This window comes from Solanum stenotomum, chromosome 7, assembly GCF_019186545.1.
Source record: "Solanum stenotomum isolate F172 chromosome 7, ASM1918654v1, whole genome shotgun sequence".
NCBI lineage: Eukaryota > Viridiplantae > Streptophyta > Magnoliopsida > Solanales > Solanaceae > Solanum > Solanum stenotomum.
In genome coordinates this window covers 1,235,503-1,251,250 of record NC_064288.1, presented here as the reverse complement: position 1 = coordinate 1,251,250, position 15,748 = coordinate 1,235,503, and the positions used below count along the sequence as shown (strand labels likewise).

The 15,748-nt window shown below is 34.4% G+C and overlaps 2 protein-coding genes across 2 annotated transcripts; one reads left to right on the top strand and one right to left on the bottom strand.

Moving 5' to 3' along the window:
* Nucleotides 1-2,996: 2,996 nt before the first annotated feature.
* On the top strand, nt 2,997-3,605 carry LOC125870551 (rapid alkalinization factor-like). The gene has a single exon (XM_049551007.1). The coding sequence runs from the start codon at nt 3,046-3,048 to the stop codon at nt 3,400-3,402; it is 357 nt and encodes a 118-aa protein (XP_049406964.1). The 5' UTR covers nt 2,997-3,045; the 3' UTR covers nt 3,403-3,605.
* Nucleotides 3,606-5,201: 1,596 nt separating this feature from the next.
* Nucleotides 5,202-15,308, bottom strand: LOC125871518 (dol-P-Man:Man(5)GlcNAc(2)-PP-Dol alpha-1,3-mannosyltransferase). Its single transcript, XM_049552125.1, has 13 exons — nt 15,064-15,308; nt 14,932-14,966; nt 14,595-14,732; nt 13,715-13,783; nt 9,108-9,265; nt 8,933-8,999; nt 8,778-8,831; nt 7,747-7,835; nt 7,135-7,251; nt 6,858-6,964; nt 6,643-6,721; nt 5,768-5,824; nt 5,202-5,684 (listed from the first exon to the last, which is right to left on the bottom strand). Exons 1-13 carry the CDS (start codon nt 15,212-15,214, stop codon nt 5,504-5,506), a joined length of 1,302 nt encoding a protein of 433 aa, XP_049408082.1. The 5' UTR covers nt 15,215-15,308; the 3' UTR covers nt 5,202-5,503.
* Nucleotides 15,309-15,748: the final 440 nt, after the last annotated feature.

Below are 15,748 nucleotides of genomic sequence, written 5' to 3'. Positions count from 1 at the left end.
ACGCGTTTGAACTGGTAAATAAACGAAACCCATTACCAAAGAAGCTTCATTTTTCATTTGAATTAATATCATATTATTATTATTATTAGTAGTAGTAGTATTATTATATCCATTGAAATTAATATTATTTCTTCTCCGACCACCATAATCCTTGATTTTCCTTACGTCCACTATCATTATATATTATGATTAGGTCTAAGATTAGGACAACTAAACTCTTATACTAAATCAATATGACCATATACTTCTAATAATAAACTCTACTTTCCCCTAAATTTCATTATATTTTATTTTTCAAATTATAATGAAAATAAATTTTAATATAAAAAAAGAAATTGTTCACATTCAATGTGTATGCTACATGCATGAGAATACACATTATTCAATATTTGATATCTGTGTTGATGGGAGAAATCAATTAATTGAGATGTACATAAAATGATCTGAACAATATTAATATAATAAAATTACGTAGAAGACATGATTTGTGTTTTTTATAATCATGAGCAGCTCATAATTAAGTTGGTGCAAACACCAAATGTAGATAAATGATTTTCTTTCATATACCCTTAATCTTGGATTTTGTTATTTTATTTTTGTAATTAGTAACACGTTAATTATTGATACAAGTGGTACATGTGCATTCATATGGTGAAATTGTTTTCGAGAATGTTGGGATTATAACTATGACGGTGAATCCTTTGGATCACAACTATTAACTATTTTCCCACTATAAAAACTCAACTTTACACTTAAAAATCCTTCCCACATAATTATATACTTAGGAAAATTAGTTTTATAAATTGAGAAAAATGATTTATTTTTTCTAATGAACGTAGAGAAAATAAGTTTTACGCAAGTAGCATTTTACATAATGTCCTCCCCATCCTCCAACACAACTCATCTTCACTTCACCCCATAGCCCCTATCCACATCATCCCCACCTTCATTGGCGTAGCTACATGTAGTGATGGATGGTCAATCGAACACTCTTTATCAAAAATTATACCGTGTATATAAAAAATGATACAAAATATATAGGTAAAAATTATGTGTTTTATGTGCACACCTTCAATGAAATTTTAGCTTCACCACTATCCACCTCTCATAATATTTATCTAAATTATAGTATGCAAATGTTTATTACCCTAAAAAATATTTTCCTTCCTACCAAACACATCTTAGCATATGGGTGTGCATCAGTCTGTTCAGTTCGGTTTATCGGTTTTCGATTTTAAACTATGCTAAACCAATAACAAATCAATAAGATATTTTTGTCGATTTTCGATTTATCGTTTTTGGTCATTAACGGTTCGGCTTTTGATTTACCTAATAAGTAAATAGTCATAAAATAAATATACGACTTCTCCCTTCTCTAATAATTTGGCGCGATACAGTGAAACAAGCAAATCAATTGTAAATGCTTTGATATAGTGAAACAAGCAAATCAGTTGTAAATGTTTTGATATAGTGAAACAAGAAAGATAATATTTAATTATGTAGATTGTAGAGAGAGTGAATACTGATATACTCCCTCCGTCCACAATTGTTTGTCAGGGTAAGGTCATGCACACCCCTCAAGGAAAATTTAATAGAATGTGTAATTTGACTAATATAACCCTATTATACCAAGAATACCAAAAGTCTACATAACTTTTCAATTGAACTACACTATCATTAAGGGCAAAATTGGAAAAAGGTGATTAATTGTTTCTTGATTGTTTAAATTGACAATTAATCTTGGACATCTATTTTTAGTATACCTGCCAAATAATTGTGGACGGAGGGAGTAGTGTCTAGTTATGTTAATAATTACTCATATTTTATATTTATGAAGGATAGAGTAAGAAATTACTATCATCTTAATAGGTTTACCCAATAACACAATACTAAAAATCGAAACCGAACCAATAACACAATAATTTTTTTATATATAAAATCATTAAAAATTCGTTAACTCAATACCCCAATAATATTTTTTTCCGTTCGATTTTTGCACACCCCTACTTTAAGCACTTAAAATATAGAGTCAAATATATTTTTGACATGCATTAATTTTGAGACTGGCACTTTGGTAAATACAGACAACATGGACACCATTTCACAAAAAAGGCAAAAAATACTTTAAAATCCATATAGTATCCCAATCCCGCCCTATTGTCGTTGAGCTAAAAACAGTGAGAATATGGTAGCAGTAGCAGTAGTAGTTAGAACTTACAGAAAAAAATAAAATAATCCAGTTGTTGTTTTTTTTCTCTATATATATTGAGTAAGAGAGAAGGAAGATAACGCACCGATCAGCATTGAAAAATTTATCAACAATGGCGGTGAATTCCTTTTCCTCCATTTTCATCATCTCTTCATTGTTGATCGCAGCTTTGATTATCTCCGGCGATGCTACCGGCGGCGATTTCGACGTGAGCGGTTGGGTTCCGATGAAANTTTTGATATAGTGAAAGTGGAAAGATAATATTTAATTATGTAGATTGTAGAGAGAGTGAATACTGATATAGTGTCTAGTTATGTTAATAATTACTCATATTTAATATTTACGAAGGGTAGAGTAAGAAATTACTATCGCCTTAATAGGTTTACCCAATAACACAATATTAAAAATCAAAACCGAATTAATAACACAATTTTTTTTTTTTATATACAAAATCATTAAAAATCCGTTAACTCAATACTCCAATAAAAAAAATTTCCGTTCGACTTTTGCACACCCTTACTTTAGCACTTAAAATATATAGAGTCAAATATATTTTGGGCATGCATTAATTTTGAGAGTGGCACTTTGGTAAATACAGACAACATGGACACCGTTTCACAAAAAAGGCAAAAAATACTTTAAAATCCAAATAGTATCCCAATCCCGCCCTATTGTCGTTGAGCTAAAAACAGTGAGAATATGGTAGCAGTAGCAGTAGTAGTTAGAACTCACAGACAAAAAATAAAATAATCCAGTTGTTGTTTTTTTTCTCTATATATATTGAGTAAAAGAGAAGGAAGATAACGCACCGATCAGCATTGAAAAATTTATCAACAATGGCGGTGAATTCCTTTTCCTTCATTTTCATCATCTCTTCATTGTTGATCGCAGCTTTGATTATCTCCGGCGATGCTACCGGCGGCGATTTCGACGTGAGCGGTTGGGTTCCGATGAAATCCACCGACAGCTGTGAAGGTTCGATAGCGGAGTGTATGGCTGCCGGAGAATTCGAAATGGATTCGGAGAGCAATAGGCGTATATTAGCAACTACTGATTATATAAGCTATGGTGCGCTGCAGAGTAACAGTGTTCCGTGTTCTAGAAGAGGTGCGTCGTATTATAACTGCAAGACGGGTGCTGAAGCTAATCCGTATACACGTGACTGCAGTGCTATTACTCGTTGCCGGAGTTAAATTAATTAACTATCGAATTAATCGATGTTAATTAATTATTAGCAAGTGTGATTGCTTTGATTAATTTGCTGTTTTGAATAATTTCGTAGTGTTTATATATACTTAAGTAGGAGTATTTTCTTTTCAGTTGCAATTCCAATAAAGTGATAGTGGTGCTTTGGCAGCGCTTTATGGTTAATACAATGTTCATTTGGTGTTTGTTATTTGTTAATTGGTATGATACTTTGCTTCATCTTTTGGGTTAGAAACACAGAGAGATGCATGAATTATTCTCTACTTGTTTCTGTTTTATACTAGTACTATATACATACAAATATTGTCGCAAAACTAGTACTATATTCGTACAAAAATCATTGCAAACTAAAGGGAAGCACTGACGCAATTGGTAAATTTGTTGTTATGTGACTGAGGGGTCATAGGTTCGAGTTGTGGAAACAACCTCTCATAGAAATGATGTTGGGGCTCCTTTCATGATACCCAGCATAGCGAGAGCTTAGTGCATCGAATTGTCCTTTGAAGATGAAATGATGTCGGGGCTCCTTTCATGAATCCCCCACATAGCTAGAGCTTAGTGCATCGAACGGTCCATTGTGATCAAACTAGCAGTCCATCCCTATCGAAAAATATTAATGGCAATATCTTCTTTTGACAACGATTTTCCGGTAACTTGAACTATAAAGATTGCCATAGTACTATAAAAATTGTATAAAATAGCAAATTATTAATTCAAATTAAATGTTATAACCACAATTTGATTTAATTGTAACCCGTATCAAATAGTTGTCATTCGCCTCTCCCTGAATTTCTTGCTTGCCACTCTCGATTTCTCATTGAGCAGTCTCTCCCTCGCCTCTCTCACTTTATACAAATACAAATGTATAAAACACGTTTGTGTTTATATAAAGTGAGAGAAATATGTATATATACATATCTTTTCGTTCGTCTCTCTCCCCAGAGAATCTCGTTCGCCACTCTCACTCGCTTCTCTCACTTTATACAAACACAAATGTAAAATTTGCGTTTGTGTTTGTATAAAGCGAGAGAAAATTGTATATACAAATACATATATTTTCGTCCTATACACTTATAATTATACAAATACAGATCTTCCCCTACCCAGTTTTCTTTTGTCTTTCTTTCTTTCTTTCTCGCTTTATACAAACACAAATTATACAATTGATTCTTTTGTATATGTATACCAAAACAGATTATACAATTGATTCTTTTGTATATATGTATACCGAAATATACATATTAATAGTCATAGCAAACATAAAATTTGCTATGAAACGCAATTATACAAACTATAGTTATAACATATAAATATGATTTTTGTGTTTGCTAAACCTAAAATTTACTCGTATGTAGTTATAAATATGTAAAATTCTTTTCAAGAAAAAATTAGATATGGTAGTTTGCTAATTGAGACAGATTGACACGGGGTTTTCTAGTTCAGCACTAGTTAACTTGTAAGATTTCAATTTTCAAATACCCTACAGACACGGTCAAATTCTAATCTGATGAATCATGAAAAGGACGTTAATTATATGGTAATTATACGTTGAATGTTCCCATGAGAAGTAAGCAGCGTTCTTGCCTAACTACTTAGTTGGTGCATGCACAAACGACCAGCTAACCTCGACGAAAATGACTAAATCTCCTTAAATCAACTAAACCTCAATATCAACGGCGTACAACACCATGCTATAAGTAGTCCAAATCTGAGCTGGACAATAAATAGTACACCATACAGATTTAGATAAGTAAAAAAGGTTGACCTCCTAAAATATTCAGTCTAATTCAGATTTATGCTAATGAAATCCTCAAATGTTAAAAACCCCATAAAATATTAATCGTTGATGCCATGGGGATGATCTCTGTGTGGTTGTGACCAGCTTTCTGGTTTTGTATACCATCTAACAAAAGTAAGCATTATCACTACAAATAGAAACAGAAACAAAAACTACTCTCAGTATAATCAGATGACGCCTCTTGGTCAGAGCAACAGAGTTTAACACAATGGTGGGTAGGAGATGAGGGGAGGTAATTTTTCCATTCGCATGCATCACGAGTTATCGGGCAAGAAAAAACAAGCAGTGATTTATCTGGCCTTCTTCTTAGCTGTAGATTTATCAGTTGTTTTTTCTACGTATGGATATTCTGGTGAACTTATCCATAGACCACCCAATATGATCAAATGGACACAGAGGAGGACAAGTGATGAGTAAGTGTTGGAGGGGAAGACATTCCAGCAAAACTCTACAGCTGCGAACAAAAATAAGCTGCAGTACAACACAAAAACTTGTCAACAGAAAATACCATACAACTGAAGCAAACAAAGAAGTTTGAGTATCAAATTGAATACCGTAGGAGGGTAGGAAATGGTGTTTTCCACAATAAATACGGTAAGCAATAGAAGTACCTGCAAACAAGATCTAGGACATTAATGGTTTTATCTTAATTCAATTGAAACTTTGACACAGAACCCAGGAACACAGTGAAAGCGCAAATAATCTTCCAAATTTTCATTTGATTGGCTAGTGCTAGTCGAGGCCTTTATGTCTTGCTTTGGTGCCATGATAGCAGGGGAGAGGAGCTGATTTTTGTGATCTTCACTGACTCACCGGGAAAAAAGTTCACACAAAGAGGTGGTTAACTACTCAATGAGCATTTTATATTTAAATACACTTCTCCCTTTAAGTACATGCTGCAGTCCGGTGAACTACTAACAAAATGCATCCCAAAATTCTCTGTTCATCAATGAGATGCTGAAGCATCTCAAGTTATTACAAGGTCCGTCTGGAATGCATTATTTATTTTAGTGTGTCACAATGATTAAATTGGAATAAGACAGTTTATCATTTTTATAAAGTTCTGATTAAACATTTCAATTATGTCCTCTTGAAATATTTGTGGTACTTTTATGTGCAGTTACCACCAGAACTGAGCTCAATACAAACATAAGATCATAAAAGCATGCATCTATCTCAAGCTGAATATTATGTTAACTATTCCAAGAATCAAAGTAAAATTATCATTTACTAAAGCTTTTCAAATGTCTAAAAATATGGAAAGTTGCATATTTAAGTACTTAATGTGGACAATTTGATCTTTTTTTAATTCACTTTGAGAATTAGTTTAGCCAACCCTTAATAATCACATCAAGACATTTTTGTTGAGAGATGAGGAGTATGAGATAGAATCCATGACCTAAAGAAAGAAATAAGCTGCAAAACTTACCAAGAATAAAATTGGTAATGGAGGGATCGGGCACAAATAATGCCAATGAAATTCCCAACAAACATAGTCGTCACAATATCTGAGAATGAAATAGACACAGACCAATTCAGCAACCATAGATCATGCCAAATCAAGACAAAACTAGTGACAGTATAATGCTTGACAGCCTTTTTTAAGTATAGAAAATCACAAAATAGATTGTGCATGTTGCTTACGGTCAGCTTGAAGGACTTTCTTGGTTGAGGAAGGATTTCTCTGAGAAACTCTGGGCTTCAGTTGAATGATTTTTGAACGCACAACAGCAAACAGTCCCCCTTCATGCCTGCAAAAGATGAAAAAGGAAAAATGCAGCCCAGTGGCCGCTAACTCATTACCTTCGTATGTAGAGAGGAAAATGATATAATTATCATGATATGACTTTTCTTTTCCTACTTCAATACTGGAATATCAACGCCACTACCTAGATGTAATGATAATATGAGAAATACTCACCTGCACCATCTGTAATGAGCAAAGACCAATAGCAGACTAAGATGAGCAACTAGCAAAGAGAGAGCAAAAGCTTTAGAAACAAAGATGTCTTCAGGAACAAATTTGAAGTTGACAGACCTGCAACAAATCAGTGTGTTACGATAAACTGTTCTTTGTAAAGGATAGCACAACATCATGACATGAGCATAATGTTGCACTAACACAGTTGATAGAAATACAGTTTTCAGCGAATCAGATTATTCTAGAAGGCATACCAAATACAACTTAAAATTCAACAGACACCACCAAATACAAATGTATTGTTTGATGACATTTGAGGTAAAAAGTGCATGATAAATACAATAATGTTGTTTCATGTGATGATAATGCACGTTTATACAACATTGTGTCAAGTGAATAGATACACAATCTCTTATCACCATATTAATGCGGATTTCATAAATATCAGGGGTATAATGTTTATTTATTTTGCACATTAAAACAATTTTACCACAACATAAATAAATCAAGAAAGAGGGATGACAGCAATGTTAAAGACTTAAAAGTTGCTTGATATTTTTGACATGGTGCCTCAGAGTACCAATTATGCACACATTGTGTTTAAGAAAGTACCAGAAGTGGATGAAAACCCGACCAAGATTGAAAGCGTTCGATAAATATGAAGCTGGATGCAACAGGATAAAAGGAAGCCCTATAAGAATCTGCACCAATCACCAATCATCATGATCATTGGTAAACAATTTGATCAGAAGAAGCTCCATTCAACAGAAGTATACTTGTCACCCAACTCACCTACAGGGGCGGCTCTGCCTTATAAAAATTAAGGCATATGCCTTAGGCCCCCAATTTTGGAAGGCCTCAAATTTTTACCAAGAATAAATTATGTGTTATTTTTTTATTTAAAATAATAATTATTTATAATAAAAAGTATATAGTATATATTTTTTATTACATTTCTTTGCTAACATTCACATTATTTATTTTTTAAAACTCATTTTTGCTTAAAGTTTATCAACTTATTACTTATAGAATTGTGTTAACAATTCATATAATGATTGCTTTAATAAAATAATATTTTTCAACGTTAAATTGATAAAATCTTACCTAAAACTAATAATTATAAATAAAAAGAAGTAATCGAAAAAATCATCTATAAAAAAAATGAAGTAATAATTTGCATCTAAATAGTTAGAAAAATAAATTTTAAAATAATTATGTATGAAATTTGTTAAGCGTCAATTGAAATTTCGCTTTAGGCCCCCAATTACGTTGAGCCGCCCCTGCTCACCTATGCATATAAACCACAAATTCATCAGTCGATCTCTGAGGAAAGAATAGAAAAAATATTGTAACAGTTAAAAGAATGCCCAAGAGCATCAAGGATTGAACATATAGATCACCCAAAAGTTAAAACATCATGTGTTATTGAGTACGCAGAAGAAAGTGACGCCTTGATCTTGGAGCAACCATAAACTTTCCCTCCCCAACTAACAAAACATGCTTAAACTATTTTCCAAAATAACATTAATAAAGAACACAATTGCAGTCATGAAGACAATAACAAAAGTAAAGATAAGAAAATCATGCCGCCCGCTGAACATCATTGCATTAGAAATTAGAAAGGGAACTTGGAGATTACCCACCTGCACTAATGCAGCCCCTGCTAAAGCAGATATCACTCCAACAATATCCATTGCCTGTATTTCAAGTTTCCACCATATATCACAAAAGGTAATCGGAAATGTAATTCAACTTCCTACAGAGATTATTAATAACCTAAACTGTCCCAATAGTATACCTTCACCATCAGGAGCAACAGAGGTGGTGCATACAGGAGCACATTCATCTTTATGGAAACAGCTCCGCTGTACTAAAGAGAAGACCATTGATCAATCTTAACTGATGGTTTTTAATCAATGATATAGAGCAAAATTAATCCAACAATAAAAATGTCTAAGCAAGCAAGAATATACCTGAAAATTACCAACCCTAGATGCCATTTTTGGCAAATAATTGAGACCAATGCAGCATGGAGGAGAGAAGTGGCAAAACAATCATTAAATAATCGAAGAACAAAGATAGAGTGAACTCTTTTCGACAGAGAAAGAAAGGAGAGAGCCCACCAAGGTACCTGGAAAAATTATGTTTCCAATTACTCATAGCATATCTTAACTCCAAGGAAAAATGGTTTGTCCATTTAAAAGATTTTCTACTTAGTACAAAGTGGTCGAATTCTGAATATTTACTGACAGAACATAAATTAGAAGTTTCAACGGTAAAGCTAAGAGAAATGGTTATCAGAAGAAAGTAAGACATTGCAGACATTCTTCTCTTGCTACAGTTGAAAGCCAACCTTGATTCAGTGTGAAAAGATATACAAATTCCCAAAATTTTGGTCGAGACTCCGTCTTTTTAGAGATGTTCAGACAATTTTTTACAGATGTCCTCAATTACACATTAGAACTTCCTCTGAACCACACGTAATTATTTGTGGAAATTATTTGAGCAAAATTCTTGATCTCCTAGGCATAAAATTTGAATGATATCGATAAATGGTCTAACTACAGTCCCAAGATTCACTGTTTTCTTTTATTTCTTTATTTAGAAACACCTCCCAGAAACATAATAACTTCTCAGCTCCATCATATTTTTCCTCCATAAATCCCGTTGAAGTTCAATTTTGATTTATCGTTTACCAAGATACCTCCTTTAAATAAAGCTCATCTGTGTAAGCTTAAAGAAGGTGCATTCTGTCACCAGGTCTAAATTGATGTCTACCCTTCGGGGTGGCCCAGTGGTTTGAGCTTGGGACTTTCATGTTGGAGGTCTCAAGTTCAAAACTCCTTGCCAACGAAGGCAAGGGGTTAGCCTTCTGGGTCGAGCTCGTCGTACCAGGCTTGCCTGGTGCGGGTTACCTCTCCTATGTGATTTACGAGCTATTGCATAGGAGCGGGGGTTTTACTGTAACACCCCAGAGAATTTTTCGAACTAAGACTCAAGCCGTCCTTCATGTGGAGTGAGATTTTACTGAGGAATAAAAAAAAATTTCTTGAGTGTTGAGTTAAGGTTTCTAGATGTAGCACATTGAGTTCCAAGAAGAGTTGAATTGGAAATAGTCATTTTTGGAAAGAATTCAAAAATCTGGAAAGTATGGAAAAAAGGTGAGTTTTTGGTCAACTTTGAGCAGTCGTAACTCCTAGCTCAGAATGATTTAGGCGAATTTCCAGTTATGTCTGGAAAACCCTTGGAATGATCTTTCCAACGCCGCCGAGTTTGCTCGATTCCGAATTTGTATGAGTGAGTTATGCCCTTTGGAAATTGGGCTGTTGGCACAGTCGCACAAGGCAGTTTAGTCCGAAAATTTTAAGGGTATTTTGGTTTTTTCCCTAGCCAATTCAGTTGGTTATATTGAGGTGTTAGACTGATTTTAAATCAGTTTTCCCTTTTTAAAAGTGAGAGTTAGGGTTTTGGAGAGAAGAGAGAAAGAGAAGAAGAAGCAAGAATTTCGTCAAGATCGTCATGGTTTTCGTCGGGGGTGATCCCTATTAAGGTATGTGAGTTCATAGTGTTGGGTCGGTTCTTTCCCCCACACGCCAAACTCGTTTTATTTTCGAGAAAAGTTTGGTTGTGTTGTGATTGTTGAATTCTTGTGGTTATGTTGTTGAAGTTTCTTGCTGGTTTAGTACATGTTTCCAGTTGTGATTTTGAGTTGAAATCCACTTTATGTTGAGGGGTTCATGATTCCAAGTGTTTGATGATGGAACCTTTGAAGTTAAGAGGGTTTAGAGTTAGCAACATGAAGGAGAAAAGTCGGGCAACTTGCATGAAACAAGTCTGCATCGCAGACTTGGTTCCCTCTGTGAACAAAATCTGCTCCGCGTCGCTGACAGGACGCAGACTCCACTGTTTTTAGAATTTAATTTCGTAATTCTTCTTAAGTTTAGCTGTCCTAAATTATTCCTAAACATCATGGGGTCCTTCCAAACCCAAATCATTACTCTTGAATCCATAATTCAATTCAAGAAAGTTCAGATCCAAGTCAAGTGAAGTTAGAGTCTAGTTTAAAAGTTAAGAAGCAAGTCTTTAAAGTTTTTATTTTCAAGAGTCTTTATTGAACATTTTAGCTTTGTTCAAGGCTCAAGTTTCAATTTAAGTAAAGAGTATAGAGTTTCAATTTAAGTAAAGGGTATTGAGTTTCAAGTTAAGTAAAGAGTATAGAGTTCTAAGTTAAGTCAAGAGCATAAAGTTGAGTCTATTTCTCAAAAGTTATTAGAGAACTAAGTATTCCCAAAGAAGTTTATAAATGTTTTTACATTTGAAGTAAGGAAGGAATTATGATTTCCAAAAGAGCCTTTGGACTAAGCTTTGAGTAATTATCTCAAACTAAAGAAATAAGTTATTTTAAAAGTATGAGCCAAAGTATTTTTGGGAGTAGTATTGAGCACCGAATTGGGGACACGAGTTCATATTAATTCAACTCTCCATAAGAACCATGTAGCCAAACATAGGATTTCTCGGGTCATACTTTTTAGATGATCATGAAAGTTAAGCTAGTGGATCCGCTAAGCAAAAGTAAGGTCCTATATCGATGGCAAGGTATAGGATGGTCCTTGGGCAACGTGAGATAAAACGTTGTATCATCACTAAGGCTCATAGTGGTGGTTGTCGGTTAAAGAACCTCCCACAAAAGTTATATTACTTTTATATAAGTAAAGTTGAGTTTATTATTGTTTTATCTTTAACGAACTAAGTTGTTTATACTGTTTTACCATTTATAAACATCAAATGTAAAAACATTTATGAACTTCTTTGGGAATACTTAGTTCCCTAATAACTTTTGAGAAATAGACTCAACTTTATGCTCTTGACTTAACTTAAAACTCTATACTCTTTACTTAATTTGAAACTCAATACTCTTTACTTAAATTGAAACTCTATACTCTTTACTTAAATTGAAACTTGAGCCTTGAACAAAGCTAAAATGTTCAATAAAGACTCTTGAAAAAAAAACTTCAAAGACTTGCTTCTTAACTTTTAAACTAGACTCTAACTTCACTTGACTTGGATCTGAACTTTCTTGAATTGAATTATGGATTCAAGAGTAATGATTTGGGTTTGGAAGGACCCCATGATGTTTAGGAATAATTTAGGACAGCTAAACTTAAGAAGAATTACGAAATTAAATTCTGAAAACAGTGGAGTCCGCGTCCTGTCAGCGACGCGGAGCAGATTTTGTTCACAGAGGGAACCAAGTCTGCGACGCAGACTTGTTTCATGCAAGTTGCCCGACTTTTCTCCTTCATGTTGCTAACTCTAAACCTTCTTAACTTCAAAGGTTCTATCATCAAACACTTGGGATCATGAACCCCTCAACATAAAGTGGATTTCAACTCAAAATCACAACTGGAAACATGTACTAAACCAGCAAGAAACTTCAACAACACAACCACAAGAATTCAACAATCACAACACAACCAATCTTTTCTCGGAAATAAAACGAGTTTGGCGTGTGGGGGAAAGAACCGACCCAACACTATGAACTCACATACCATAATAGGGATCACCCCCGACGAAAACCACGACGATTTTGACGAAATTTTTGCTTCTTCTTCTCTTTCTCTCTTCTCTCCAAAACCCTAACTCTCACTTTTAAAAAGGGAAAACTGATTTAAAATCAGTCTAGCACCTCAATATAACCAACTGAATTGGCTAGGGAAAAGACCAAAATATCCTTAAAATTTTCGGACTAAACTGCCATGTGCGACTGTGCCAACAGCCCAACTTCCAAAGGGCATAACTCACTCATACAAACTCGGAATCGAGAAAACTCGACGGCATTGGAAAGATCATTCCAAGGGCTTTCCAGACATAACTGGACATTCGCCTAAATCATTCTGAGCTAGGAGTTACGACTGCTCAAAGTTAACCAAAAACTCACCTTTTTCTATACTTAGCCAAACTTTCCAGATTTTTGAATTCTTTCCAAAAATGACTATTTCCAATTCAACTCTTCTTGGAACTCAATGTACTACATCTAGGGACCTTAACTTAACACTCAAGAATTTTTTATTCATCGGTAAAATCTCACTCCACATGAAGGACGGCTCGAGTCTTAGTTCGAAAAATTCTCTGGGGTGTTACATTTACCCTGTGAGCACCCAAAGGATAACGACTGCGGGTTTCCCTTGTCAGCAACAAAAAAAAAAAAAAGGTCTCAAATTGATGTCTAGAATCTTCCTTCTTTTTAAAATGATAAGGTTTCATTCATAAGAGCACTAAGATTACGCTAGAGATCAGTCTATCATGGCAAAAGTGAGAAGATAAAGTATATCCCTGTCTAAAACTATATAGAGGGACCTAGAAACTCAATCTTTTGAAAGTGTACGCAGACCTTCGCTCTAAACACTCTACCCTCCCCCCCAAACCCCACTTTGTGGTAATACACTAGGTATGTTGTTGTAGTCAACACTAACAAATTTCACCACTGGATCCAGTCTTACAGCAGTCACAATACAACTCTTTTTAACAATATATTAGCCTACAACATAATCCATAAAATTCAAATGAATAGGACGCCTACCACATCAGTCTTCAAGTAGATGAACACGACAATTGCTAGATCCAGTATGTAGAGGAAGCCAAAGAGAATCTGCACTGACATGAGAAATAGAAATCAACAACTGGCATGCAAGTAACATGACCTTATACCGAAGGACATAATAGAGTGTATGGATTATCCAATGAACCAGCTGAATATGCCCACATTATTCAAAAGTCACAACTAGTTAACTAAACAAGTGCCTACACCTTATTCTGTATCGTGTGAACCTTCCAGAACATGCAAAACCCAGCAAAAGGATACTAATTTTCTTCTCATGCTGGAATCTACTTTAAGCTTACACCACCCGCACAAGCATAGAAAGTCTTACCATTGCAATTTTTTCTAGTTAGTATAAAGTTAGAGGAAAAGAAAATATTTGCTTCAGATTGTCATTATTGGGAAAGAAACACTCCAGAAGATGGTATACTTCCCAGAGTCAAAGAAAAATGCATCACGGGCATGAAGATCTAGCTGGAGTTCCAAAAATTATGAAACAGGGTCGAAGGAAAGCAAGAGTTAAGATTGTTAACGTAACTGCTTAGAAATCAAGCCCAGCATAGGAAAACACCTATCATCAATACAGATGCTATGCTTCCATTTTATTATTTGTCAACACATAAAACAGAAAACATGTATGTCTTATTGTTGTTTCTAGTGTATAGTCTCACTTAAAATTCAGTAGCAAAATCTATCAAATTTGGAAGGGGACAACCAATTAACTGCATTTACGTGCTCTTTCAAATCTAATCAAATTTGAAAGTAGACAATCACAATCAATCTAGCAACTCCTTATGCAAGTTCACTGGCGATCACCGCAAAAAAGTGTACCTCCCGGAAATGGAAAAAGTAGGAAAATTACCTGAGCAGGATAGACTTGACCTCCAGTAACATATTGTATAGCAGAGTAAATATAAAGAAAGCCTGCTGGGTAAACTAGAGGCCCCGTGTCACCTTTCAAGTTACTGTAATCCCTCTCTCCTTCGAGAAAACCAGTAACCTATTAGACCAAAAATAACCAATCAATCAAAACTATATAAGCTGGATATCAATCAACCACACTATAATGTCAAATACTGGTAAATATTTTGCCTTAACTTGTCATTTACGCCAAATTACTGATCAAACTGAATTCAACTCAAATCTTTGTTACATTACTGAATAAGACAAACATACAGATCAAAATGTTGAACTCTCACCTGAGACATATAAGCATCCCAATCAATTTTCGTATCTAAAAAAAGAGAAATTAAGGAATTTCACAATTAATGAATTTTATGATTATAAGAAAACAAAAACTGGAAATGAAGTGTGGAAAAACTGAAACTTACATGGAACGTAAGCGATAATTAACGCGACGAGGATCGAATCAGCGATGAGTAATGCAATAGCAAAAGGTATTTTAGGATTTTTAACGAGTTTTTGAATGAAGTTTTCCGATCTATGTGAAGTCTTGCGTATAGCAGCTGCTTTGGCTGCCATGGCTGCCGGAGCAGGAGAACAGACGATCTCCGCGAAAAGACGACGTCTTAGGAATTTGGGAATTGAGATTTCTTTTGCTGTTTAAAACGGCAGCGTTTCGTGGTTCTAAAAATATGGCGAAATAACCCTGATCTATTTGAAGTAGAACAAAGAGGTCCTATATTTGGTTTTGTGTTTAAAGAGGTCCCTGAACTATTAGAAATAGAATTATAATGCCATTGCTGTTAGCAAATAGCACAATTATGCACCTAATTCTAAAAATTAGACAAAAAGAACCCTGATCTATTAGAAGTAGCACAAATACGCCCTCTATTTGCTATTTTGTTTAGAAAGGCCCATGAACTACTAGAAATAGCATTAAGCTGTTATACTAGTTGTTTAGCGCATAGCCCATTTATGCACCTGTCATGTTAGAGACCTTTATGTCCAACGCATTCCCTTTAAATATTAGTAACTTTTTCCCTTGATATATAACTAATCTCTTAAACTTATCACGATATTTTATTTAGATAATTAAATTAACACTTGTTTCAA